This window comes from Arvicola amphibius, chromosome 10 (genome assembly GCF_903992535.2).
Source record: "Arvicola amphibius chromosome 10, mArvAmp1.2, whole genome shotgun sequence".
Taxonomy (NCBI): domain Eukaryota; kingdom Metazoa; phylum Chordata; class Mammalia; order Rodentia; family Cricetidae; genus Arvicola; species Arvicola amphibius.
The window spans coordinates 49864549-49892119 of NC_052056.1; the positions used below are offsets into that span (position 1 = coordinate 49864549).

The 27571-nt window shown below is 36.1% G+C and overlaps 1 protein-coding gene across 1 annotated transcript in view; it reads left to right on the forward strand.

Moving 5' to 3' along the window:
- Cip2a (cellular inhibitor of PP2A) overlaps positions 1 to 22989 on the forward strand; it is a 31164-nt gene extending 8175 nt beyond the window's left edge. The window contains exons 5-21 of the mRNA XM_038346388.1: positions 101 to 197; positions 569 to 691; positions 809 to 954; positions 3170 to 3245; positions 5622 to 5840; positions 6830 to 6989; positions 7728 to 7869; positions 9298 to 9397; positions 12380 to 12498; positions 15006 to 15201; positions 15640 to 15714; positions 15807 to 15917; positions 19327 to 19523; positions 20477 to 20590; positions 20812 to 20894; positions 21863 to 22002; positions 22819 to 22989. Of these exons, the coding sequence (XP_038202316.1) occupies positions 101 to 197; positions 569 to 691; positions 809 to 954; positions 3170 to 3245; positions 5622 to 5840; positions 6830 to 6989; positions 7728 to 7869; positions 9298 to 9397; positions 12380 to 12498; positions 15006 to 15201; positions 15640 to 15714; positions 15807 to 15917; positions 19327 to 19523; positions 20477 to 20590; positions 20812 to 20894; positions 21863 to 22002; positions 22819 to 22989 (2269 nt within the window). The remainder of the gene's footprint in view (positions 1 to 100; positions 198 to 568; positions 692 to 808; positions 955 to 3169; positions 3246 to 5621; positions 5841 to 6829; positions 6990 to 7727; positions 7870 to 9297; positions 9398 to 12379; positions 12499 to 15005; positions 15202 to 15639; positions 15715 to 15806; positions 15918 to 19326; positions 19524 to 20476; positions 20591 to 20811; positions 20895 to 21862; positions 22003 to 22818) is intronic.
- The last annotated feature ends 4582 nt before the right edge of the window (positions 22990 to 27571 follow it).

Consider the following 27571-nt stretch of genomic DNA (forward strand, 5'->3'; position numbering starts at 1 on the left):
TATGATAATCTTGTTTTTACATGTAGGAACTTAGGTATATTAACTACTCTATGATTTTGACTAATTAGAGTGGATACCATGCTTTCTATCTTTACAACAGTCAGTCTTCTGAAGATGAGTTAACGATGCCTTGCCTAGGATTATTGGCAAATCTTTGTCGGCACAATCTTTCTGTTCAAACACAAATAAAAACTTTGGTGAGTTGAGGGTTTGATGTATGTATGTATATATATTTTATAGTAGGTTCTATTCCTAAATTCTTCCAAGTTTTTCTCTTTTCTTTTTTTATTTCCAATGCTAAATATGGAACATATGGCCTTGCCCATGCCATTTGGGTACCTTTACCAAAAAAGAAAATTTTCTCCAGATTCTGTGTATAACAAAGAGTCTTTTAATTTCTACTTATCTATGTTGTAAAATTTTCCTTTAAATATTAATAATAATTTTCCCTTTAAAAATAATCACCGTTGAAAAGTTCATGATAATGTTTAATAAGCTTGTCCACTCTGTACAATTGTATTTTTTAACCAAAATGTACATTTTTAATTCAGTTTCTTTTCTCCTTCAGAGTAATGTGAAATCCTTTTACCGGACTCTCATAAGCTTCTTAGCACACAGCAGTTTGACTGTAGTTGTGTTTGCACTTTCAATATTATCCAGTTTGACGCTAAATGAAGAAGTGGGAGAAAAGGTAATTTTTTCTATTTTTGAAATTAATTTTGAGATCATAGTGCTTAATATTTTAAAATCATTAATATGTCAGCTTATAAGTTCTTGTGTATAATACAGTTTTCCCAATTTTTCAAAGCTGTTTCATGCTCGAAACATTCATCAGACTTTCCAACTAATATTTAATATTCTAATAAATGGTGATGGTACCCTAACAAGAAAGTACTCAGTCGACCTACTTATGGATCTCCTTAAGAATCCTAAAATTGCTGATTATCTTACCAGGTATGTTATTTATCGATGTAACATTTTTTTATTTATTATTTTCGATTCTGTGTGTATGAGTGTTGTGCCAGCATATGTGTATATGTACCACATTTGTGCCTCATGCCTGTTAAAACCAGAAGGCCTAGGATCCCTGGATCTAGAGTTGAAGACATGTGTGAGTTGCCTTGTGGATACCGGGAATTGAACCTAATCCTGTGACAGAGAACACTCTTAATGGTTAAGGGATATCTCCAGCACCAAAACATCTTTATATTTGTCTCCTAGTGTTTCTTGTCACTTACATTTGAAAGGCAGTAACATTTACTTTCAAAAAGTTCATTGTGTTAGAGTCTTTGTCTTTATTTTCATGCAGTTTATTTTTATTTTATATATATGGGGTTTTGCCTGCATACATGTGCACCATGTGTGTGCCTGGTCCTTGTGGAGGCTAGAAGAGAACATAAGGACCCCTGAAACTGGAGTCATGAATGGTTGTGATCTACCCAATATGGTTGCTAGGAATTGACCCTGCTCTTTTGGAAAAGTAACATTCATCCTTGATCACTGAACTCTCTCTCCAGACCTTGATTTTAGCATCTTAATTTCATTTTCTCAATACTTGTTGTGTTAGAATCTAGAAATTGGTTCAAATAATGACTCATAGCCAAATAAGAAAACATTTATTGAGCACCTACATTGTCTAAGCAGTGAAAGACAAATGAGTCTCAGCGCAGCAGAATGTTTAATAATTCCTGATTTTCCGTGAACAAAATAGACCTAAAGACTAGGGCAAAATTAACCTTGGGTAACTGAAGTTCTGCAAAACAAGACACATTCACTTTAGTGTTTCATGTTTTTCCTAAACATCTGTGATACAAATGGCTATCAAGTCAGTGTCATAGATAAGGGCATCTTTCCTGCAGAGTACCTTCCCTTTACCTGTCCTCTTTTCATCTGTTGTGAGCATCAGAATATCCATGTGTTTCTGTTCTGGCTGTCACATGATGAATGCCTACTTAAGCTTTGTAGTTAATAGAAATCATCTTTTGGATGTGTCTCAGGAAGCAGAAAGATGACTATGTAGCAGCAGTGGGAGATTGCTAACCTATTATAATACTCCTTTCATTCTCTCAGTTGCATTCTTTCCTTCTTTTTGTACAGAATAGATCTCCAAGAACCATGTTGTCTTCTTTTGAAGCCATTTGTTAAGACCTCAATCTTGAATCTGTTTCTTACTAAATAGGAGAAAGTCACATAGCTTTCCCTTGAACAGACCACTTTTATTTATTCTGTCAGCTTCCTTCCTTGATACCTACAATGTCTCATTGAAATATGCATTGCTTTCTTTTGCTGCCTTTCATGCTCAAGCTTACTTTATCTTTTATCTTCGCGAGCGCGCACATGTGTGTGTGTGTGTGTGTAGGTGCTGTTTTGGAACTTACTTGGTAGACCAGGCTGGCCTTGAACTCAGAGAGATCCACCTGCCTCTGCCTCCGAGTGCTGGAATTAAAGTCATGCCCCACCACAACCTGGCCTCACTTTGTCTTTATTACAAATACAGAAAAAACAAAATGAAGACTCCCATCTGCTTAGAGTCCCCCCCCCCCTTATTTGCACGCCTAGACAAACTTGTTTTTGCACATTCTTTCTTAGCTCTAGCCTATTCTGTTCATAGACACTTTATTACAGTGTGCTGTAAGCCTCACTCTGTCATCTTCAGCAGATTATTTTCATATCATGGACTGTTTCCTATTCAGCTGTCACTTCTCTTTACTTATATGTGTACTCAAGCATTAGTTTTTGTTTCAACAATTATATCCCTTTGATCGTTTTCAAGGTAAAGACCCAAATCTAAGTTCTGGCCACATAGCAGCTTTATTTCTTGACCTTTGCAGTGCTAGACAGTGACTGTAAGGTGCAGGTGAAAATCAGCCTCTCAAATCACAGTGGTAAACAACCAGTCAACTACAATGTACTATGTTGCTATGTTCTGTTAGTCAGTAGACTGGGTTGTAGAAAATACATTTTTCACATGGAATAGTTTTAAGTTTAGATGGATTTATGGGTACAAAACTGTCATAAATCATGGAATATCTATGTAAACATTTTAAACAAATTTGGTATATTTTTTGAGAATTTCTTGCATGCTTGTAATGTTTTGATGAGATCTACCCCCTTTGCTTTGCCTACAATTCTTCCTCTTTTGTCATTTAATGTATATTTTCAAACCTAGGTATGAACACTTTTCTTCGTGTCTTAATCAAGTTCTAGGACTTCTAAATGCGAAAGACCCCGATTCTTCTTCAAAGGTATGTAAAAGCATGACATTTTGTTTTATACTTTTAAAGATTAAAATGTACAGCAAAGCCTAAGTTAGCTGCTCTGCAGATTTAGGAACTTTACACTCATGTAACCAATGTTGAAATCAGAATAAGAACATTACAAAATGAAAACTACTTTAAGTTTTTCTTTCAGTGAGACAAATCCCAGTGTCATTACCATTGGCCCCTCAGTCTGCCCCAATTGTCAACCACTTTTAGAGGGTCCAGTTTGATCCCATGCTCATTCATTCCCAGTCCAGCTGAATTTGGTTACCTCCTAATTAGATCAGGCACACTGTCTCAGTGGGTGAGCCAATCCCTTGTGATCCTGACTTCTTTGCTCATTCTCCCTCCTTCTGCTCCTCAACTGGTCCTTGGGTGCTCAATCCAGTGCTCCATTGTGGGTCTCTGTCTCTGTCTCTGTCTCCATCCGTTGCCGGACGAAGGTTCTATAGTGATATTCAAGATAGTCATCAGTCTGACTTCAGGACAAGGCCAGTTCAGGCTTGAATTTTGCATGCAAATGGATGGAAGTAGAAAACACTATCCTGAGTGAGATAACTCAGACCGAAAAATATGAATATGGTATGTACTCACTCATTAGTGGATTCTAGCCATAAACAAAATGACATTGAGCCTATAGTTCATGATCCTCGAGAAGCTAAGTATTAAGGTGAACCCAAAGATAAACATATAGATCCTCCTGGAAATTGGAAGCAGACAAGATCGCCAGGCAAAAGTTGGAAGCATGGGGGCAGGAGAGAAGAGGGAGGGGGAGAAGGGAAGTGGTTCTGGGCAATTCTCTACATTCTGTCAGTTCCCAAAAATGGACTATGGATAGTCTTTTTTTTTTTTTAAAAAAAAAAAAAAAAGGAGGAAGAAGTGGTACAAGACAGTTGTCTATATTCTGTCAATTATGTTTTAAATAACCACGGATTGGCCAGTAGCCAGGTAGGAAGTATAGGCGGGGCAACCAGACAGGGAGGTCAATGAGAACAGGAGAATTCTGGGAAGAGGGAGGCTCCCTATGCAATCCTGTCCAGACACAGAAGAAGCAAGATGTGACTACTCCACTGAAAAAGGTACAGAGCCATGTGGCTAACACAGAGAGAATGATGGCTAATGTAAGTTATAAGAGCTAATAAGAAGCCTGAGCTAATGGGCCAATCAGTTTATGATTAATGTAGACCTCTGTGTGATTTCTTTGGTACTTAATGACTCCGGGAACTGGGGAGGACAGAAACCTCAGGCAACAGGGGAGGGTTGGGGAGAGTTTGGGGGAGTGGGGTGGTTGAGCTTGAGGAAGGACGGATATGGGAGTAGGGAAGGAGATATCTTTTTTTTGTATTCATATCTTTTTTTTATTTTTTTTCTCATTTTTTTATTAAAGATTTCCATTTCCTCCCCTCCTCCTTCCCCTTCCCTCCCCTCCCTTCCACCCATACCCCCACCCCCTCCCTCTCCAAGCCAAAGAGCCATCAGGGTTCCCTTCACTATGTTAAGTCCAAGGTCCTCCCAACTCCCCCTAAGTCCAGGAAGGTGAGTAACCAAACTAACAAGGCTCACAGTGAGCCCGTCCATGCTGTAGAGTTCAAGCTCATCGCCGTTGTCCTTGGTTTCTCAGTCCTCCTTCACCGTCAGCCACATTCAGAGAGTTCGGTTTGGTCGCATGTTCCATCAGTCCCATTCCAACTGGTCTTGATGATCTCCCATTAGTTCTGTACCACTGTCTCAGTGGGTGAACACACCCCTCAAGGTCTAGACTTTCTTTCTCATGTTCTCTCTCCTTTTGCTCCTCATCAGGACCTTGGGAACTCAGTCCAGTGCTCCTATGTGGGGCTCTGTCATTTTCTCCATCCAAGATGGGAAGACCTTGGGGGAATAGGATGGTTGGGATATAGGAAGGGTAGATATGGGAACAAGGAATTATATATCTTAATTAAGGGAGCCATTCTAGGGTTGGCAGAGACTTGACTCTAGAGGGGTTCCCAGGTGTCCAGGAAGACGCCCCCAGCTAGTTCCTTGGGCAGCTGAGGAGAGGGTGCCAGAAATGTCCAGATCCTATTGCCATACTCATGGAAGGAGATATCTTAATTGAGGGAGCCATTTTCGTGTTGGCAAGAGGCTTGACTCTCGAGGGCTTCCCAGGAATCCATGGGGCAGTGGAAAAGAAGGTGTCTGAACTGGCCCTGTCCTGTAGTCATACTGATGACTATCTTGAATATCACCATAAAACCTTCATCTGGCGATGGATGGAATCAGAATGTTTTCTTTAAAAATGCATAGCATTTTTAATGTCATCGTATGCTTTGTCTGTTAAAGGCCAATGAAGTTGGTATTTAATGAAGACTTTATATTACACAGGTTTTAGAATTGCTTCTTGCATTCTGTGCAGTGGCTCAGCTGCGCCATGTGCTCAGTCAGATGATGTTTGAACAGTCTCCATCTGGCAACAGCATTCTGGGAAGCCGTCCTAAAAGCTTAGAACCTACTGTGGCTCTGCTTCGTTGGTTAAGCCAACCTTTGGATGGATCTGAAAATTGTTCTGTTTTAGCACTGGAGTTGTTCAAGGAAATCTTTGAGGTAATGAAATGATTGACAAATGGACTTTTCTGCTTTCATGATGTCACTTAACAATTTGTTTTATGCCACTTTTGTGTAAGCCAATTGTTCACACATGAGATAAAATTAATTATACTCCCGACTATCTAAAATTCAACTACTGAGGGTCTTGTTTCCTGCAAACTCACATGCATTAGCATTTTCCATGTTTCTACTGAATGCTTTGTATGTATTTTCTTACATATGTACATACATACATGCAATTTCTTAAACTATCTAATTTATTACACAGAATCTATGTGATTTCCTATTGTGCTTTGGTTGTTTTCTCACATTTTGTCTGCTGCCTTTTATTAATTCTGTAAAATATTGATCTTAATTAGTGAAATGAGACAGCATGCAGACAGGTGCAATGCACTTAGTAGAATAAAGACAAATAATCTTGATCTATAGATTATGCTACTAGGCAATTTAACATTATCTACTGTTCACCTGCTTTTATACTCATTCAGCCTCTCTGGTCTTCCGGTCTTATATTTCAATCTCATAATTGGATATTATGTACAAATATGTATGTGACTGATCAAGTCTATTCATAAACTGCTCTTTTGTGTTTTTCTAGGTCCTGACTGATTATAGCATTTACAAAACCTTTGAAATTATTTGTGATTTTACACTGTTAAAGTCAGTCTCTTATTATTTAATTTCATTTTGCAAATTCAGGTTATTGTTATTAAATACTAAACATTTAGAATAACAAATCATAAAATCCTTTAAAATGTCTTTTTTACAAAATCATAGGCTTCATTTGAGAAAGAAGCCAGGGTAAACCTGAAAGATGGCTAACAATGGTAAACTGTAAAACATAGCTTTAAAATAGAAGACTTGAATGAATGGACTATTGAACTAAATGGTAAAAATTTAAAGACTATGTTACAGCTCAATAATGACTATTTTGTGTTATATGTTCCATATTTATTTTCAATTATTCTTGATAATAAATTTTCTAGGATGTCATTGATACTGGTAACTGCTCCTCAACTGACCGTTTTGTGACCCTTCTGCTGCCTACAATCCTAGATCAGCTTCAGTTCACGGAACAAAATCTGGATGAGGCCTTAATAAGAAAAAAATGTGAAAGGATGGTCAAAGCCATTGAAATTTTATTAAATATCCTTTACCATAATATAAATGAAAAGTATAAAACTCCAATTTTGGCTCTATTTGTACTTATAAGTTCTTACGTAATATCAGAAATAATGTACCAAGGAACTGGGGAGATAGCTTAGTCATTAAAATGCTTCCCTTGAGAGCATGAGGGCTTGAGTTCAGTTTCCAGCAACCCACATGAAAATGTCAGGCAAGCATGATGGTGTGGGCTTGTAGTCCTGGGGCTAGGGAAGCAGAGACAAACCTGGGGTTTGCTGACCAGCTGTTTACCTCGTGGAGGAACTCCAGTCCATGAGTAACCCTGTGCAAAGTAAACGGACTGTGATCTGAGGATGACACCCTAAGTTGTCCCCTGGCCTCCATTTGTTTGTGCAAACGAAAACATGTATGAATACGCATTACATAGTAAGAGAAAGGATGTTGAATTGAAAAACAAAGTTTCAGGGATACCTGAAAGCATTCTCCAGTTTTTCTGTTTAATTTATGCTTAAAAGTACTTTTAGAACTTTTTTTTTAAGATACATCCTTGTGTGGTTATATGTGTGCATGTGGCCACTGCTGAGAGAGGATCAGACTAATCACCTATTATTTACTACTGAACTACATTCCCACCCAATAAATGTTCTTAAAATATGATGTAATAACTTGTTTGAAATTATTCTGAATGCCACAAGTTATATATAGCTACACACTATATACCAAGTATTTTGATTTCTGTGTGTCTTAACCAAACTTAACCTCTGTGTGGAGATGACACTCTAAAAATGCATATTGTAAAAATATTGACTACTATAAAGTGCACCACGCTGATCGAACAACAGTTTACATATGGCAAGATTGACCTGGGATTTGGAACAAAGGTAGCAGATTCTGAATTATGGTGAGTATTTCAAATCCAAAAGGCATACTGGCTAAAGGCAGTAAAAATTATAAAATATAGTTATCATATTTAAGGATCTTCCTTAATTATGTTCTATTAACTCAAAGGATAGCTAGAATTGCTTAAATTTTGAATTAAAAATTCAATTTATGGAGTGCATACTTCCGAAAGGTTTTGACATCTGCAGTTTATATTTCAGCAGGACTTTTTCTTTCCTTTGCGTGCGTGTGAAAGAGAGATTACAGATTCTGAACATTTCTTTTCTGAAACTCCTTTTGACATTGCCTTGGTTATTTAATTTTTGCTTCATTTAATCTTACATTTTTGAAGAGAAAAGCGTGACAAAATGGATAGTTTTATTACCGGAAAGCCAGTCCCTGCTGAAAGCTTAATAACAAAGACAACTCCTCTCCTCTCCTTCACACATCAGAGCTTGGTTAAAGGTGGATGCTCACAGAGCAATGAGCAATTATTTATGCCCCCTCCCTCTCATGAGCAAGTTTTCCTAATGAATATTTATTGAAACCTAATAAGTGCCAAACACTAAAATTTGTTCCCATTTCCATAAATAACTGTCAGCAACTGTTGTCTTCTTTTTTTTTCTTTCTCTGTGTAACAGCCCTTAGCTGTCCTGAGACCAGGCTGGCCTCAAAGAAATCCAAATCCACTTACCTCTGCCTCCCAAGTGCTGGGATTAATGGCATGTACCAACACTACTGCCTGGCAGCAATTGTATTCTTGAAGAACAAGAATTACCTTTTCACTTTTTTTTTTTTTTTTTTTGGTTTTTCGAGACAGGGTTTCTCTGTAGCTTTTTTTTTTTTAAAGCCTGTCCTGGAACTAGCTCTTAGTTTGTGTGTGTGTGTGTGTGTGTGTGTGTGTGTGTGTGTGTGTGTGTGTGTGTGTGCGCGCGCGCGCGCGCGCGCGCGCGCGTGATAAGTATGAGGTCATTTGACCATAGCTTGTATGGATGTCAGTACAATCTGAAGTGGAAAAGACCCTTACCTATCTCGCCAGTCCTCTTTTAAACTTTTTACTCCCTTTCAGATGCAAACTAAAGTGAGTACATGGTCTTGAATAATTCATTCTCTACATATTAGGTTTTGTTTTTAACTTTAGAAACAGTTACTAAAACTGAAATGAGTCATGTTCTAATACTTGTATTTAATTCAGCAGGCATTTGTACTATGTTTGTATTTAAGAGTAGATAATGGTCTGAAATTTATATTCAGTATTAGCTTGTTCTTTCTGGAACTCGAATATTAAAAATACTAATTTTTAAAAATATTTTAATTCTTACAAGTAATACTTTATCTTTTTGAGTTTTATAAACAAATTTGTTAGATTTTTCATTTACTTTAGAATTATAGACAAAAATATGCTAATTTTCTTGTTTTCTAATTTAAATGTGATGACTTATTTTTAAAGCAAACTTGCTGCTGATGTAATTTTGAAGACTCTTAATTTGATGAACAAACTAAAACAACTGGTTCCTGGTATGGAAGTAAGCTTCTATAAAATCCTTCAGGTAACTTCAGACTTTTCACATATTTTATTGTCATGTGTTTGTTTGTGTGCATGTGTGTACATTTGTTTTATATTTACATAGTCTTATGGTACGTATATGTTTAGATACATGTATGTGCATGCATGCGGAAAGCCGGTGTTGTCCGTCTTCTTCAATTCCTTTTTTTCCTTTGCATCAGAGTCTCACTGTCCTAGAGCTCACCAGTCCAGCTAGACTGGCTAATAGATGGGCTCTAGAGTTCCCGCTGTCTCTGTCCCTTTCTCTCTACTTCCTACTCCTAGGGATAAGACTGCAGATGTGACACTAAGTCCTGCATTCTCTGTGGGGACTGAGGATTGAACTCAGGTCCTTGTGTCTGAGCAGCATCTCTAGTTCCTCTATCATGGTTTCTAATAATTTTCCCTTTGATTTCTTGTTTGTTTGTTGAGACGACATATCATCATGTAGGTCAGATTGTCTCTGAACTCAGCTTTCTTTTGCCTTGACCTCATAAGTGCTAGGGTTATAGTCCCATTAATCGTGCCTATCTTAAGTATTTCTGCTTTAATATTCTACATCCTTAGAAGATATTTTTCTTAGAATTGGCCATGAGAAAAAAGTTGACAGTTCCATCTATTGTAATTAGAATAGTCTCATATATCTTAGAAACTAAACCTAACTTTCTCCAAGTTCTAAGGTAGTAATTTCCCAGCATTTCCTTTCATTATTTTTGTAATTACAGCTTTTTTGATCTATGTTGCCATTGGGAAAGACTCTCTCTCTCTCTCCTCTCTCTCTCCCTCTCTCTCTCCCTCCCTCCCTCCCTCCCTCCCTCTCTCCCTCTCTCTCTCTCTCTCTCTCTCTCTCTCTCTCTCTCTCTCTCTCTCTCTCTCTCTCTCTCTCTCTCTCTCTCTCTCTCTGTGTGTGTGTGTGTGTGTGTGTGTGTGTGTGTAATTACACACCTATGGGTGACAAACATGTGACAACCTAAGGATGACTTTGAGTATAATTCCTTAAGCCTTTCCTGTTCACTCTTTTTCCCCCTGTGGGGTCTCTTCACTGTTCTGGACCTCACCACCAAGGAAAGTAGGCTGGTGGCTAATGAGCTGGAGGAATCTGTTCCTCTGCCTCCCCAGCAGGGTGGTTACAAGCACTCATTATGGCTCCTTTGTATTAAACTCAAATTTACTAACTGGGCCATCATCCCTAGGTGAGCTTTTTATTTTGATCAGAGTTGGTGACATGAAATAGTAAGAGGTTAGAAAACATCTAAAAGAAAGGGACTAATAAGATTGGTGAGGGTTTGCTGAAAATAGCACTAGCTTACAATATAGTAGCTGAAAAGTTCTAGATGTTATCAGAAAGCAAAGTTAGAACAGACTTAATTTAAAGATTTATTTCTATTTTACTTCCTACTCTGCCACAAACCCAAAGCTTAAGACATGCCATGTAAGTACTCCATTACAGGGCTACACTACCAGTCCTCATTTGCTTTTTCATTAATTAGGGAACATCTAATTTTGTAAATCCATGAATGTTCTTAGTTCAGCTGGAGGAGGTGGGTTTTATAGCTAGAAAAAGGTTCATCAAAAGAAGAGTGTCCCTGTCTGTTACTTTCCTCATAGGAGAAAAGTCTTTCTATGTTACTGTAATCTATCTTGCTTGTTTTTGGAAAAATTAAGCTAGAGTGTTTTTTGATTATGTAATACTTAGCTTATAGGACTTCAGTTTTTTGTTTTTTGGGGTTTTTTTTTTTGTTTGTTTGTTTTATCTGGCTTTCTGTGTTTAGGCCAGGGTTCAACATTACCCATGTTAATTATCTCTATTACCTAGTTCATAAGAGTTATTTAACAAAATTGCAAAATTATTTTTTTTTAATTAAGCTAATGAAGTAGCTTAGAAAGGGTGAGGGTGAATGTTCAAATAGAATAGAAGCTGAACTGAACTCACAGGCAGTGACAGTGGTCTCTATAACAGCATTATGCTGAGGAGGCGTGGTTCATAGTTGGCTGAATTAGTTGCTAGTCAGTGTAGGCATGAGCAATTAATTTTCCATCTTTGTACTTCAGATACCTTTACCACAAACAGCAATTAGTGATTCTCCACTCTGGGAGAAATTGTGAAGGGATTCTGTTGAGAGTAGTGAAGGCTGAATTATACTTAAGTACCTACAAAGCATTTTCCATCTTAATTATAAAAGCTTGATATTAATATTTTCTTCATTAGTAGTTTTTCTTTAAAGAATCGAGTGAGGGCAGGGGAAATAACTAAGTGAGCAAAGTGCTTAAAGTTTAGATTCCTAGAACCCACGTAAAAGATTCTGTATTCCAGCGCTGAGAGGCAGAGACAGCAGGACACAGGGCTTTCTCACTGACTGGTTTAGCCAGTTAGTGAGCTCCAGGTTCCAAGAAAGAATCCTTATTAAAAAATAAGGTGGAAAGCAATAGAGAAAGACATCTAACATAGATCTCTGGCCTCTATACCTATATACATATATAAAACATGCAGAGCAGCTAGTCATGTTTTTCCCTTCAGTTTTTAGATGTTTTTCATGATAGGTGATTTTAGAGCTTATGGCTACTTGTGTGAAATACTGACAAAGGAAATTTGAAGTGTACTGCTTTAGTCATTAGTTTTCTAATTTGCATTCATTAGTTCAAACATTTATTTGATGACTTTAACAATTATTGGTCATTCAAAGTTTTCATTTATTAGAAATAAAACAGTATCTAAATATTATTTTATTTTGAACAATTTAAATTTATCAAAATATTTAAGTTATAATTCTGATAAGCATAATTTAAAACATGAAGCCTTTTGCTGGATAATTCTTAGTTTCTCTATGGATTGCAATACAATACATATAGCTATAAGGTGGCGAAGTGTAAGGACATGCATGCATCATGTAGGATTACTTTAGAATACTCTTACCTTTGACTAAAGACTCAGCAGTATGTGAGTCTTACTTGCTGACGTTTACCTGCTCGTTTTTGATTTGTTTAGGATCCACGTTTGATTACTCCTTTGGCTTTTGCTTTAACATCAGATAATAGAGAACAAGTACAGACTGGATTAGGAATATTGCTGGAAGCTTCTCCACTGCCAGATTTCCCTGCCTTAGTGTGAGTTATAATCATTTGCAATATCTCTTAATACAATTAGATGTTATGCTATGTTTCTTCATAATCTTCCACACATATTTACTACTAAATTGTTGAAACTGAAGATTTTATTGTAATATCAGTAATCTTTCAAATAATTAAAATTCTGATTTCTGTAATAGAAAAGAACAAATACTTTTTCAAAGAAAACATAGATGCATGTGATTAGCAGTATTCATTATGCTGTTCTGAACATAAACTCTAGGCACTGAAGCTTGAACCAATTGCTTTACTTTCTTTTGGAGAAAGAACTTTTCCTTTCTGGTTTATTTGCCAAGGAGTCCTAAGAACTACATGAACTCATACTAAGCTGGGAAGGATCAATGTGGGGGATTCTGAATGGTACTGTAATTGGGGCTTAATATTTAGAACTTCAAGTAGTTCATATAATAAAATTTGTAAAAGTCACTTAAATAATTTGAAACTAGAGGTTAATAAGCAGGCCAGTAAACAAGCTTTTGCTTTGTAAATACTTTCATCACACCAAAGCCATATCCATCGTTCATCTTAAAGCCTCTGTTGTCTGTGCTGTTTTTACTTTAAATGTAAGAGATGAGTTTGTTAATCCATGCTGTCTGTTGTTAACTGACTTTAGATGCATTTTGCAGAATTGCTCATAAATAATCAGAAAAGTTAAAAAACTATTGAACCAATATCTTAAGCCAAATATCCATACAATAAAAATTCCATTCCTCACTTCATGTGGTAGTGTTGGTTTGGAGGGAAAAAACAAACTCAGATCTTCACCAAAGAAACCCAAAAAACCCAAGACGTTAGCAAATTGTTTTTTTATTTTTATTTCTAGGATTATAACATAATTGCATTTTTTCCTTTCCTCTGCCAGAACACTTTCCTTTTAATTTATGGTTTTTTCTTTCATTAATTGTTTTTGCATGTATATATGTGTTGTGTCTGTATATGCATGCATATATGTATTTCTTTCTATATGGACATGCTAAAGTGTACTGGGAAAAGCTCACAAGATCTTAACCCTATACAGAGAACTATAGGCAACCGAGGAAATATGGGAGTGGGAGAGAATCTAGATAGTGAGGAGAGTAGACAACTCAGGAACCTAGGGAGAAAACTGTTCTGGTTTTTTTCTTTTGTTTTGTTTTTTTTAAGGTAGCAATAAAATAACTTCTGATGCCATTCTGCTGTAGTCACAGATCAGTGTCTTTCACAGTCATCATCAAAGAAGCTTCCTCCTACAACAGATGGGAACAAATTCAGATATAGAGACCCACAGCCAGACAGTATGCAGAGTGAGAGACCTTGGAGCACTCAGCCCTAACCAGGATGTCTCCGTCAAATCCCTTCCCTCAGGGAACTTGTAAAATAGGAGACAAAAATAGTTGAAGAGCAGAGGGGATGGAGGATGCAATGAAAACAAGCATGATCCTCTAAATCAGCATGATCAAAGCTCATATGAACTCAATGAGACTGAGGCAGACTGCACAGGTCTGCACCAGGTCCTCAGTTAATATAGTATAGCTTCCAGTGTAGTGTTTTCATAGGATTCCTGAGAGTGTGAACGACTGCAACTTAGTCTGATTCTTGTGCCTTCTCTTGGTCTCTTTTTCTTGTTTATTTGTTTTGTCCAATTCTAATATTTTGGTTCTTTTATCTTATTATATTTTGTTATTTTATTATTAAAAAATTAAAGGTTCATAAAATGTCCATCACTATGGACAGGAGTAGCTAATTATTCATATTACGTAGGATATTAATGAAAATCTCTCTGGAGAGGTGAATTTGAACCAAGATCCTATGGTAAGGAATTGGCCCTCTTCTGATAGTTTCAAATAAAGGAACAGCTTATTCAAAGGCCTTAAGACATATAAACAGTATTGGCTTTTAGTGGAACACAATAGAAGTCAGGTGGATGAGGATATACTGTGAGAAAAAGAGGGGTCACAGGAGAGTATAGATGAAGCCAGGTGATACCATATATGGTAAGGTTGTCCTGAGTACTACAGTAACTTTGTACTTGTTACAAATACTCGGGGCTGGAGACATGGCTCAGAGGTTAAGAGCATTGCCTGCTCTTCCAAAGGTCCTGAGTTCAATTCCCAGCAACCACATGGTGGCTCAAAAACCATCTGTAATGGGTCTGATGCCCTCTTCTGACCTGCAGGCACACACACAGACAGAATATTGTATACATAATAAATAAATGAATAAATATTTTAAAAAAACAAATACTCTACACTCGTTAACTAGTGCTCGAATGCCTCCAAATCAAACATGGAATTGTCACATGTAATAAGTAGAAAAGAGTCCTCTGGAAAATTGAGAATGTTTTCCCAAGCTGTGTTTTATTGTGATTACCAAAAATATGATTTCCAGTGCATTTCTAGACATATAGTTCCCAAAGAAGACTCATTTCAAATATTGCCATAGTTCTGTAACAACTCTGCCTTTTACTCAATTTTTGTGATCACTTTTTCTTCCTGGCTCTTACTCAGTCTTGGAGAAAGTATAGCAGCAAACAATATATACAGACAGCAAGAAACTGAACATCTGCCCAGGAAAATGCCTTTGCAGCCCTTAAATCCCTGTTTTCCAGCGTCAAGGAAGTGCTTATCGCCTCCTCTTTCAAAGGATAATGCTCCTCCGTTGAACATTGAGGAGCTAATAGAAAAACTTCAGGCTGGAGTAATGGTGAGTGATGAGTAGCACTGTAAATGGGCTTGTGCTTGGTAGGGCCAGCTAAGTGTCAGCTTTGATTACAGCATTTACTTAAACAACTTTACATGCAGATATTATCACTGAAACTTTATCCTTTAACATAAAAAGTAAAATCTGGACATTTTTCAAAGAAAAGAAATGGTATAAAATTTTAACATTTTTTTAAAAAAAAACAGTTATCATTTTTATTCTAGTCCCCTTCCTGCCTGCCTACCAGATGACTACATAAATACTTTCAAATCACTCACATGAGTGCTGGACCTTGCTCAGATAGCCAAACTAATGAAGTATTTGTAACCCACCTGACACAATGTGTTTTACTCTTCAACATTAATGATTTAGTTGCAAAGTAGGCTTTTATTTTTCTTTTGTCAAATTTACATTTTTCTGATTTTAACTCTATAAAACCAGGTAAAGGATCAGATTAATGATATAAGAATATCTGACATAATGGATGTTTATGAGATGAAACTTTCCACATTAGCTGTGAGTACAAGCTTATTTTAAATACATAATATTTTATGCATTTGACAGATGTTTTCCTAAACAATGGACATTAACAGTGTATTTTCTTCTAGTCTAAAGAGAGCAGGTTACAAGATCTCCTGGAAGCAAAAGCCCTGGCTCTTGCACAGGCTGACAGACTCATCGCTCAGTATCGCTGTCAGAGAACTCAAGCAGAGACAGAGGTCTGTACACTATATAAATAAAGCATGTCTGAGACTTCATCAATGAGATAAAAGTATGCACAGCACTAGTTAAAGTATGTTCCTATCACTTGTTGGAACTAAGGTGAATTACCTTGAGCATTTTATGCACAAGCTTTTGAAGCTCTTCCCTTTACTTTTTACTACATTATCATCTCAATTTTCTTTTCTACCTGACTGATGTGTGTTTGTTTATATATCATTAATGTTTTACCATTGAATGTCAGAGATCCTCAGAATTATATTGAATCCTTTCTTCCTTATTTTTCTGTTGTATAGTTTCAGCTACTACTAAAAGTCAATGTTCCCAAATTTATGGCAAGCAGAGATCTTTTTTCCTCAACATTAAATGCATTATGTTACTGAGTTTAATCATTTGAGAAATGCTTGAAACTCTGTTTAATCTGTGGTAAAGCACTTACCCCTGGCTTTAAAATATACTTGTAGTATAGTGGTCTGTGTACAGCTTGAGTTTTCTGACTTAGAACCCTGGAAATCACTGTTGCCCTCCTGTATTATTCACCAGGTTTGGCTGATTAACTTAACTTTCTGTAGTCTTCCTACTTGTCTGTTACTCAGACACTCACACTAAAGTGGTATTTTATGCTTTGTCCCCTTCCCTTTATTCCACTTCCAAAGGGCATCTAAAGGAATACCTAATCCTATCTCTCCAGTCCTCCATGGTAGTTGTCATTGCTCTCTGATGTCACAGAAATTTTTTAATTTGACAAAAAAAAAAGTCTCACATCACCCTACATCTTCTGTATTTTGCTAGTAAACTGCAGGTAATTGCTTATATTGTTTTGCATTTTGGTAGAATTTACCATAGTCTTAAATTTTCTTAACTTTGAGTTTCCTTAACCATATTTAGAGTGCCTTTTCCTCTTTCCTTGCTTACTACCTCATCATCTTTGGTTTTCACTTAAATGCCCACATCCCCATAATGGCCTTCCATGGCCATTTTCTCACTCGTATGTTTGACTTTCCTTCCTCTGCTTTGTGATTGCCTCTTCACAATACTTCCCATACCATATGAAAATCATACTACTTCCCACCCCTACTTGTGATAATAAAGACTATTTCTGAATACATCCTTGACATATGGTTATTACTTTATAAGCTTTGTAATTAAAGTATTTATAATATACACTTTATGGGTAAAAACTTTGCTTAATATGAAATTCTCAGCAGAATTTATTCATTATTTCTTTAAACAAATTATAAAATTGTAGGAGTTTGAAAGAGGGATTAAAATGGCTGATAAATAAAATAACTTTAAAATATTTGCAGAATGAAGGTATCCTAAAAATTATAAAGAAATATCACTGAAAAGAAGGGAAAAAAATAAACGTATATTCTATATCTGATTTATGTATTGTCTAGGTTACTTTTCCTATTGCTGAAGTAAAATACCTTGACTAACGCGACTTAAGAAAGGATTTATTTTAACCTGTAATTCAGAGGTATATTGGCAAGGAAATCAATGTGTTAGCAGTTTGAAGTGACAGCTTACATTGCACACACTGTCAGGGAGTAGAGTAACCAGCACACTAATGCTCTGCTCACTTTCTCCATTTCATGCATTCCTGGATCCCTTGCAGAGGAAATGGTCCTATCCAAAATTGAGACGGGTCTTTCCACATCAATTAACCTAACCAGATAATCAAAAGAGACCCATTTCCCAGGTCATTTCAGACTCTGGTAAGGTGACAAGACTAACCATCACATGTATTAATATAAAAGCATAATTTTCTGTAAAAATAAACCCTCCTTTTTTAGTATTCAAGAGTTTATATTTAAAAATGTATGAAAAAGATTTAAAAAGTAGAAATGCTTAATATCCTTCTTCCCATCCCCCCCATATTTTAGCATGCTTTCATTTGTCTTGACTGATACATTGAACTTCTAAATGCCAAGAAAGGAAATTAGTAATATTCAAAGAGTTATTCTCAAAAAAAAGTTATTCTCATTTTTCATACCACTCTCTTACATTGTATGTCTTTTGGGCATCTTGTTCATTTTATTACACAATTTAATGTTTTATCTCATAAAAATAACACTAATTGTTATCCCTTTTTATAGTCGTTTCTATCAAACATTTGAAAATTTCTTTTAATACAGAATGGTAGATAGTATACATTCCTTATTCTAATTACTAATCATTTAGGCTGTGCTTCCTAGTTAATTAGTTAATGTTAGTTTAATTTTAAATGGTAGGTCAGTATCTTGTTTTTGATTCTTACCTGAAATGAAAAAACTGATGTATTTAAAATTAGCAGTTTTGTGTTGATGACTACCCCTAAGTAATGTATACTTTCACCTGAATGTTATATGGAGAGTTAATTTTTTATCTTTCAGCTGTATTGATTTCTATTATTCTGGTCATGCTGAAATTGCTTTTGTCAAAACAGTCTATTATAACTTATAATAGTATAGTTTTAGTGTCCAAATTTTTGAAAGCCAAAATACTTCAAAAATCTGTTATGTAGTGGGTAAAGGCCTTTTTCACCAGCCCTGATAAGTTCAGTTCAATCCCAAGAACACAGATGGTGGAAAGAGAAAACTTATTTCCACAGGTTGTTAGTCTCTGACCTCCACATTGCACAGTGAAATGCATGAACCCAGAGACACACACAAATAAATAAATGATGCAGTTTTTAAAAGTAGCTTTTGAACCCTATCATGATATGGGTGGAAAATTCTCCTCTATGAAATTTTAATGACAAAATTTTTAAAACAGAAGTACATAAAGTCACCTTCATGTTACGTATTTGAGGGATATGAAATATAAATTCTGTGCCTAGATGTGGGCCTCGTATGTATGTTATGTATGTGGAATATCCAAAACCCTGCAGAATATGAAATAATCCTGATCTTCAGCCTGAATCAGATTTGGAACTAGTTGAGAATATACAACTAATATAGGTTTTTTTTTGGGGGGGGGGGGGTGTCTTTTTTTGTGTTTTCAAGACAGGGTTTCTCTGTAGCTAGCTATTGTAGAACAGGCTGGCCTCAAACTCACAGAGATCTGTCTCTGCCTCTGCCTTCCTAGTGCTGGGATTAAAGGCATGTGACACCACTGCCCGGCTCTAATATAGTTTGCTATAGCCCAGTACATACTAAATTAGTATTTGGTAACTCTTTTAAATTGTACAATTTATCAACTATAATGTTTATTCATATTGCATGTGTGCATTATTTAGTCCATTTTGAGAAGTATGTTAGACAGTTTGTTGTAGTACCAACATCACATTGTGTACTTAAGCTAAGATAACTAAGCACAATAATCCAGTCGAACCATCACCAGCTAGGTGATACATTTTTATCCAAGCATTCCAACATGATGTATGTATAAATGGTAGTGGAAAAGCACGTTTCATTTTCTTTTGAGGCACGGACACTTGCGGGTATGTTAAGAGAAGCTGAAAGAAAAAACGAAGATCTTAGTATGTTGCTGAAATCACAACAGCTGGAATCGGAAAGAGCCCAGAATGATATTGAGCATCTCTTTCAACACAATAGGAAATTAGAGTCTGTGGCTAAAGAACATGAAATACTGACAAAGTCCTACATGGAACTTGTTCAAAGGTAAATTAAGTAAAAGTTTCTGTGTGAAGTTAGAACTCAGTGAATATGCCACATTTCCTCAACCCTAAATAATTCTTTAAATATTTCTTAACTCGTGGTTGCACCATAAAATATGTAGTTCGTAAGAGATTTGAGACTGCCTAAAATGAACTAAATGAGAACAATAGTAGATATGCCCAAGTAAATAGGGAAAAGAACATGAGCCACAGCCCTACACAAAGAACTGCAGGCATCTAAGGAGTGCTGGTAGCAAGAGAAGTAACCCAGTCCAGGGAAGAGCAGACAAACCCGTTGATTTTCCAATACCAAATGATTAGCCATGCAAATATATACGTAACGTTACACAGACCAACAGGTTATATTCATTAATAGTCACAAGTTATCTGGGATGTAAGCTTATCAGAGACAGGTTTCTTCATTTTGGTCACTGTGACCTGGAAGTAGTGCTTGATAGTGAACCACACTGCTTTATTAACAGTTATTGGATGAGGGGCCAGCAAGGTGGCCCAGTGCATAAAGGTTCTTGCTACCAAGCCTGGCAACTTAAGTTTGATCTCTAGAATATACATGTTGGAAGGAGAGAGCCAATGTACTCAGACATTCATAGACTCACATCATAGCACATATGTACCCCTCCTGCACACACGCATAACCCATATGTAATTGTAAAGGAATTAGTGAATGAACTTAGTTGTCACAATTAATATTAGAACTGACTGTTGGTCATTTCAGAAAGTCAAAAATTAGTTAAGCAACCTAATACCACAGAAATTTGCATTACTCTTAACTTGACTTTTATTATCATTGAATATCGTTTACTGTGCCATGCAATGAGCTCTTTAGGTAAATTGTGTAGTTAAGGAGCATTAGGATTGATAATCTTGATAAGCATTTCCAGGTACTCATGCTGCTCTCCTCCATGAAGACCCTGACACATTTCCTTGTATTCTTAGAAATGAGACTACTGAAAAGAAGAATACCGACTTACAGACTACTTGTGAGTCCCTGAATAAACAGATTGAGACATTGAAAAAGCTGAATGAGTCACTCAAGCAGCAAAATGAAAGGTAAAACCTCTAATTCTATATTCTAATTATTTGTTATTTTGGAAATGCAAGGATTCTCTTTCTACACAGAATATTGGTTTTTATTGATAGCTAGTAGACCTTTTCTATCAGATTATAGTATAATTTGTCATACTTTAAGTAATAAAAAGTTTTATGTAATATTTTAGAGGATAAAATAGTACAAATAATTTTATTCAGTAACTTTTCTTTTGTGACTTTAGAACTATTGCTCAGTTAATGGAAACAGAAGAACAGAGAAAAGAAGTCCAGAGCCAATTAGTAGACAGAGAATGTAAATTATCAAGTAAGTGGCTTGGTTTGAGACACTGTTTTCAGCCTATTTTGTTTTGAAAGATAATCAAAACATTGGTTGTTTTAACTACTATTTACTTGCCTTGTTAGTTTTAAAGATATTGTTTTATTATTCTTAACTTTGTGTGTGTGTGTGCCTAACTGGAATATATGCACATGAGTGCAAGTGGCCATGGAAGATGTCTTGGTTAAGCTGATTTTCAGCAAAAACAGTACCTACTCCAAACTGCTGAGCCCCAATTTCATTATTTTTCAATTTATTTCCTAAACAACTTCTCCTTTCTTTGAACTTTCATTGGAGCATTTCATTCATTTGATCAAGTAGAAAATATGGTCGTTTCTTTCCATTTTAGGGATTATAGGAAATAATAGGCCTTTTTAAAACAATTTTTTATCATAACAGCAGGTGGCAGTGTTGGGTAACTTTAGAGTTAATAGTCTCTAAATGCTGTAATCTGTGAAAGGACCATTGCTGTTTTAACTCACTTTTTTTAGTACATAAAGACCAAGCCTGCTTGATTTGCCATATTTTTTGATCCCCATTTTTGGTAACCCTTAAGCTCTTCATGTTTTGTCATGCCTCCATCCTGTCCTCATTTTGTGTGCCCTTCCATCCTCTTCTCACAATGCTTGTTTAAAACAGAGGAAGTGGGAAAAGACATAAAGACTTGCCATTTTATGTAGAATACTGGTAAAAATGAAGAGTTTGGGGTATTTTGTTTTACTCTTTACATCTATTTTATAGAGGATAGGCATTGCCCGTGTGGTAGGTTCCAGGGATTAATTCAGGTGATAGTAAGCAAGTTTACCTTCTGAGCCATGTTGCCCTCCCTTGAGGTATTTTTTTAAGTCAGCAAATTTTATATAAACATATTTCCAACAAACTATTTGATTACCTTTCTCATCTTTTTCTTTTCCTTTTAGTAGTAGATACTTAAGTGCATGACTGTTTGTTTTTAGATTTGCATAAAAAAGCAAAGTCCCAAGAAGAAATGATTAATGTTTTACTAAAGGAAAAAGAAGATAAACAGGAAACCATTGATATCCTTAGGAAAGAATTAAGTAGAACAGAACAGATAAGAAAAGAATTGAGTATTAAGGTAAGACCCTTCCGTTTTCCTTGCAGGAAAATAAAAAAATAAAAATAGGTTTTGAATAGACTGAGCATGTGTAGATGTCTTAGGATTTCTGTTGCTGTGAATAGACTTCATGACCAAGGCAACTCTTATAAAGAAAAGCATTTAATTGGGGCTGGCCTACAGTTCAGAGGTTTACTTTATTTTCATCATGGTATGAAGTATGGCAGGAAACAGGTAGACATGGTGCTGGAGAAATAGAAAATGAGACGCTGGGCCTGGTTTGAGCATCTCAGATGTCAAAGCCCAACCCAGTGGCACACTTCTGCAAACACAGCCAGACCTACTCCAACAAGGCCACAGCTCCTAATGATGCTGCTCCAAGTGTGTCTATAGCGGCCATTTACATTCAAACTACCACAATAGATTAATGTTGTTCTTTAGTAATTTAAAGTCATTATAGATTTCTTAAGTGCATACTACAGCTTTTAAGTGTGTAGAGAACATAAAAAGGGGTTCATATGTCTTCATGTGGCATGCAGGTGGTATGCCACCTTTATATAGGTTTATATAGGTTGGTAGCTCTATCTTACATATTAGTAAGGAATTTATATTTCTGTAGAGCCTTATAATTTGCAAAGAACTCCTAAAATTGTTCTGTTGATTATCTTCTCTAACAAATATGAATATCAAATATTAACACTTCTAACTTACCAAGGAGGAATTGGAGTTACATATAATTGAAATAATATATATTGTACTACTCCTTGTATATCTCAGATGAGAAACGTTCTGGCCTATTTACTCTCTATTTCATGTCATTTCTTCCTCACTCCTTAGGCTTCCTCCCTAGAAGTTCAGAAGGCTCAATTAGAAGGTCGTTTGGAAGAGAAAGAATCTTTGGTGAAACTTCAGCAAGACGAGTTGAACAAGCACTCTCACATGATAGCAATGATCCACAGTTTAAGTGGAGGAAAAATAAGCCCAGAAACTGTGAATCTCAGTATATAAATATTGTGGCTTTGAGGAATTGGCAAATGAATACTTTTGATGTGTTTATATATTGGACGTGGCAGTCAGTGGAGAAAATTGTGACTCCAAGATAGTTATCATTTGCTTACTACCTACTAACTTAGTAAAAGTCCTAATTTGACCCTTGTTTTATTTGATCTTTGGAATATTAATTTTTTTTAGATTTTTTTTATTTTGGTTTCTCTAATGTTTGCTCTTACATGTCTTAGGTATTCTTATTTCTGATCATATTCATGAGTTATTTCATATAAACCATGAATACACTTTCATAAATGTGCTTTTAAGCACTCTCTTTATTGTATAAACATGGTTGAGTAGGCACACAGACAACGAGGGCTACAGTGTCTTCTTTTAGTACTGTCATAATAAATATGCTTTGTCACTGACTAAAATGTCATCATCACAAAGTGATGTATTTGTTAAATTAAGCTTTCTTGATAGAACAGTCTTGAAGATGATCAGTTAAGATCAATTAGTTAAAAAGAGAAATGGTCTGATACTAAGTTAATTCTCTCTAAAGTTAACAGAAAATAATAGATTGAAAGGAGTTTGTATTACTGCATTTAAAATAAAATAATGTAAGGCCTAAACTCCAAATCTGAAAACAGATGCAGTAGTTATCAGAAATAATGTTTGAAAATTGGGTAGTATTCAATTGTGTTAAATGATTACTTAGTATCTTAAAAATAATTTGTAGGATTATTTGCAACTTTTTTCAGTTCTTTTATATATCTTTTTCTTTGTTGCTTTTTTTCCCCTTGACATCTCATATACCTAAGGTATATTTAATCCACTTATTTTCTGTTTTATTTTTTGCTGTTATTTTTTATTTTGTTGTTGTTTGCCTTTTGAGATGAGTTTTTTTCTCTAATGCAGACTGATCTTGAACTATGAAGTTCATGCTGGTCTTGACTTGAGCCCATGGTGATCTCCTGCCTCGGCCTCCCAAGAACTGGAATGATAAGTGTGACCTGCTATATCCAGATGTGTTTTCTCCTTAAGATGTGTATGTTGACAAATTCATTTTTGCTTTCAAGGGTAACTAAATTTTTGTTCTAGCTACAGTCATACATGTTATTTCCTATAGTATATACATTTAATATATAAATATTTTTAATGAGCCCTTGACTTTTAAAGCAAAAGTTAAGTATCCCTGTTTAGATATTTCAATCATACAAAGAAAATTTTTTAGCACTTTTCAAATGGTAATAAGTATAATGTGCTTAAGAAACCATTTTAGGTCAGTACTGTAGTTTCAGTTATTTTGCTAAACTTTTATCTGAAAAAGTAGAAATCATAATGCTTAAGTTTTAAATTGCACATAATTCTGAGTTGGTGAAATCTTATTATTTTCTGCTCTATTATGGGTCAAGAATCATTTCTTTCCATCATGTTTCTACTGCATAGTCCACCTGCAGTTGGCTACTTACTAGGTAACTCAGTTATCAAATCATGTTCTTGAATATTATAATGCTGTATTCAACTAACCCTTATTATATAGTACTTAATAATATGGCTCCAAATATGCAAAACCAGTCATTTTGGATGTAACTGTTATCTAGTATAATTAAAGGAAGTAGAATAAGTACAATAATATTTTGATATTACGAATATAATTAAATAACCCATTATAACATCTTTTTATAATTACCATTTTTAATTATTATCAATTGTTATTCCCTTGCAATACCTAAATTATAAATTAAGTTTTGTAGCTTGGTATAACAGTGTGTGCCTGCAACTCTCTTACTTTGAAAGTACAGACAGGTGGATCCCAAGTTCAGGTTCATTTGAGCTGCACAGTGAGGTCTTAGTTTACATAAGGATGAAACCATAAGGTTTGGTAGAACAGAAGTTATTTAAATTTTATAATATGTGTTATATGAAGAATCATAATACATTAGAACTCAGTACTACCTCCAATTCAGGTCATCTGTGAGAGTTTTAGAATATTTCTTTAGGTGGGTGAGAACTACTGTACTCTAATATATTGCTAGTAGCATTTCTCAAAGTGCAGTCATTTCAGTCTTTCCTCTTTGAAGGAAAGGCATACCATGGCCACAGTAACTCTTATAAAGGAACACATTTAATTGAGGTTGGAATATAGTTTCAGAGGTTTAGTCCTTTATCAACATGGTGGGATATGGTGGCATGCAGGTAGACGTGGTGCTGGAAAAGGAGCTGATCTCCATCTTGATCCACAGGAAACAGGAAGTGAATTGTTTTGCTGGGTGAAACTTGAGCATAGGAGACCTCAAAGCCCACCCCACACATTTCTAAGACCATACCTACTTCAACAGAGCCATACCTCCTAATAGTTGCAATTCCTGAGGGAATTCAAACCACCACAGGGAATAAGAACTAAGTTGTAGGCAGTCAGCCAATACTTTTCTTCTCTTACAATTTTAATATATTTAGATTAAACCTTTTGTTTCTACTTCTTAGCTAAATCGATTATGAAACTGACAGTTACCAATTTTTCCTTTATTTTAAATGGCAGAAATTGAACATTTTGTATTATCATAAATGTATATACCATAAATGTCAGTTAATTACATCATTTATATTTGGAAAATTGAAGTACCTAACAGTTTTGCAATTAGCATAGCATGTTCATAAGTTGAGAGATAGTAAGTGTATAGGTAGGTACATTGTTACAAACCAAGGGTTTGAGCTTTATGTACTAGATTTGAAAAAAAAATAATGGATGTTAAGAATGCTGAAGACAACCAGGCAGTGATGGCACGTGTCTTAAATCCCAGCACTTGGGAGACAGAAATAGGTGGATTTCTGTGAGTTGAGGCCATCCTGGTCTACAGAATGAGTTCCAGGACAGCCAGGACTGTTTCGCAGAGAAACCCTCTCTTGAAGGAAGGAAGGAAGGAAGGAAGGAAGGAAGGAAGGAAGGAAGGAAGAATATTCAAGATGACCAGCCAGGAAAGCACCCCACAACTCCAGTAGACATTCTCTGAGTGCCTGACATCCAAACTTGCTAGAGGAAAGCATGTAAAGCAGGTAGGTGAGCTTCAGACCTTGACTCTTCCTCTTCTCTTTCAAATCCATCCCCCAGGCTTATCCCTCCCTACTCTGTAGCAGGCTGCCTGTTGTGGCTTTTTCTCTCTGCCCCATTCCCAAGTGTGGTGGTTTAGATAAAAATGGCCTCATAGGCCTGTAAGGAGTGGCACTATTATGAGTTGTGACCATGTTGGACTAGGTATGTGTAACATGAAGGCCTGGATGCCATTCTGTAACATGAGGGCCTTCTTGTTGAGGTTTCTGTCCTGCCCGGTCCCCCAGCCGTTTAGTCCCAAAGAAAATCACACAGGGGTCTCCATAAGTTATAAACTGATTGGCCCATTAGCTCAAACTTCTTGTTAACTCTTGTAACTTATATTAACTTATATTAACCCATTATTCCTTTCTATGTTAGCCACATGGCTCGGTACCTTTTTCAGCCGGGCAGGTCACATCCTGCTTCAGTGGTCTGGGCAGTACTGGGGAGGAATGGGCTTCCTTCTTTCTAGAATTCTCCTGTTCTCATTGCCTCACCTCTACTTCCTGTCTGGTTGACCTGTCTATACTTCCTGTCTGGCCAATCATCATTTATTTAAAACATGATTGACAGAATACAGACAGTTCTCCTGGACCACTTCCCCCTCTTTTTTTAAACAAAGGAAAATATCCATAGTCCATTTTGGGGGAATGTGGGCATAGTATTCCAGGTTACTTCCAGCTGGTTGGGGGCGCAGATAATCTTATGGGGACCTAAAGAAAATTTAGAATTGTCATCAAGTCCTGACTGGAGTATTCTGTGAGGCTTGATCATTTCAGACAGCATCTTTCCTGGACTGCTGCATGAACTGGACATAAAGAACCCGCAGAGAGATGTCTTGCCAAAAGGTGAGATGATCCTTCAGGGTTCCTGATGGATAAAAGTCTGCGAGACATTCTGCAGGATACAGAAAAATAGTGACTGAAATGTCTTTAAAATTTCCTGCTTCATGGAAATGTCTGCTGGATACTATGGGCATGTAGGCTGAAGATGGATGCCCCAGCGGTATAGAAGAACTTTGGGTGAGTGTCTAGGCAGCGAGATGTCTTTGTCATTTCTAGAGTTTTGGAAGTTGCTTACAATGTACTTCCTGTTTACTTAGGTAATATTATATCCTTCTGATCTCTGATAGAGTTAAGAATTGATAGATAGTTATAGTTTTCTTTTGTTATGATAAAAGAAAATAGATCTAAGTTTGTAATTGTAATTCTTGCTTTATACCTGTTATATGTAATTTTACTATGTTAAAGCCTTCCTTTGTGTTTAAACAGAAAAGGGGAAATGATGTAGGAGGTCCTTCTGTGTTTGTGTTGCTTTCATTGGTTATTAAAGAAACTGTTTTGGCCTAGTTGATAGGGCAGATCTCAGGTAGGTGGGGAAGACAGAACAAAATTCTGGGAAGGAGGGCAGAGTGGCAAACGCCATGAAGCTCCTGCCTGAGACTGACGCTGGTTAGAATCTTTCCCCCATAAGCCACAACGACGTGGTGAACACAGATTAGTAGAAATG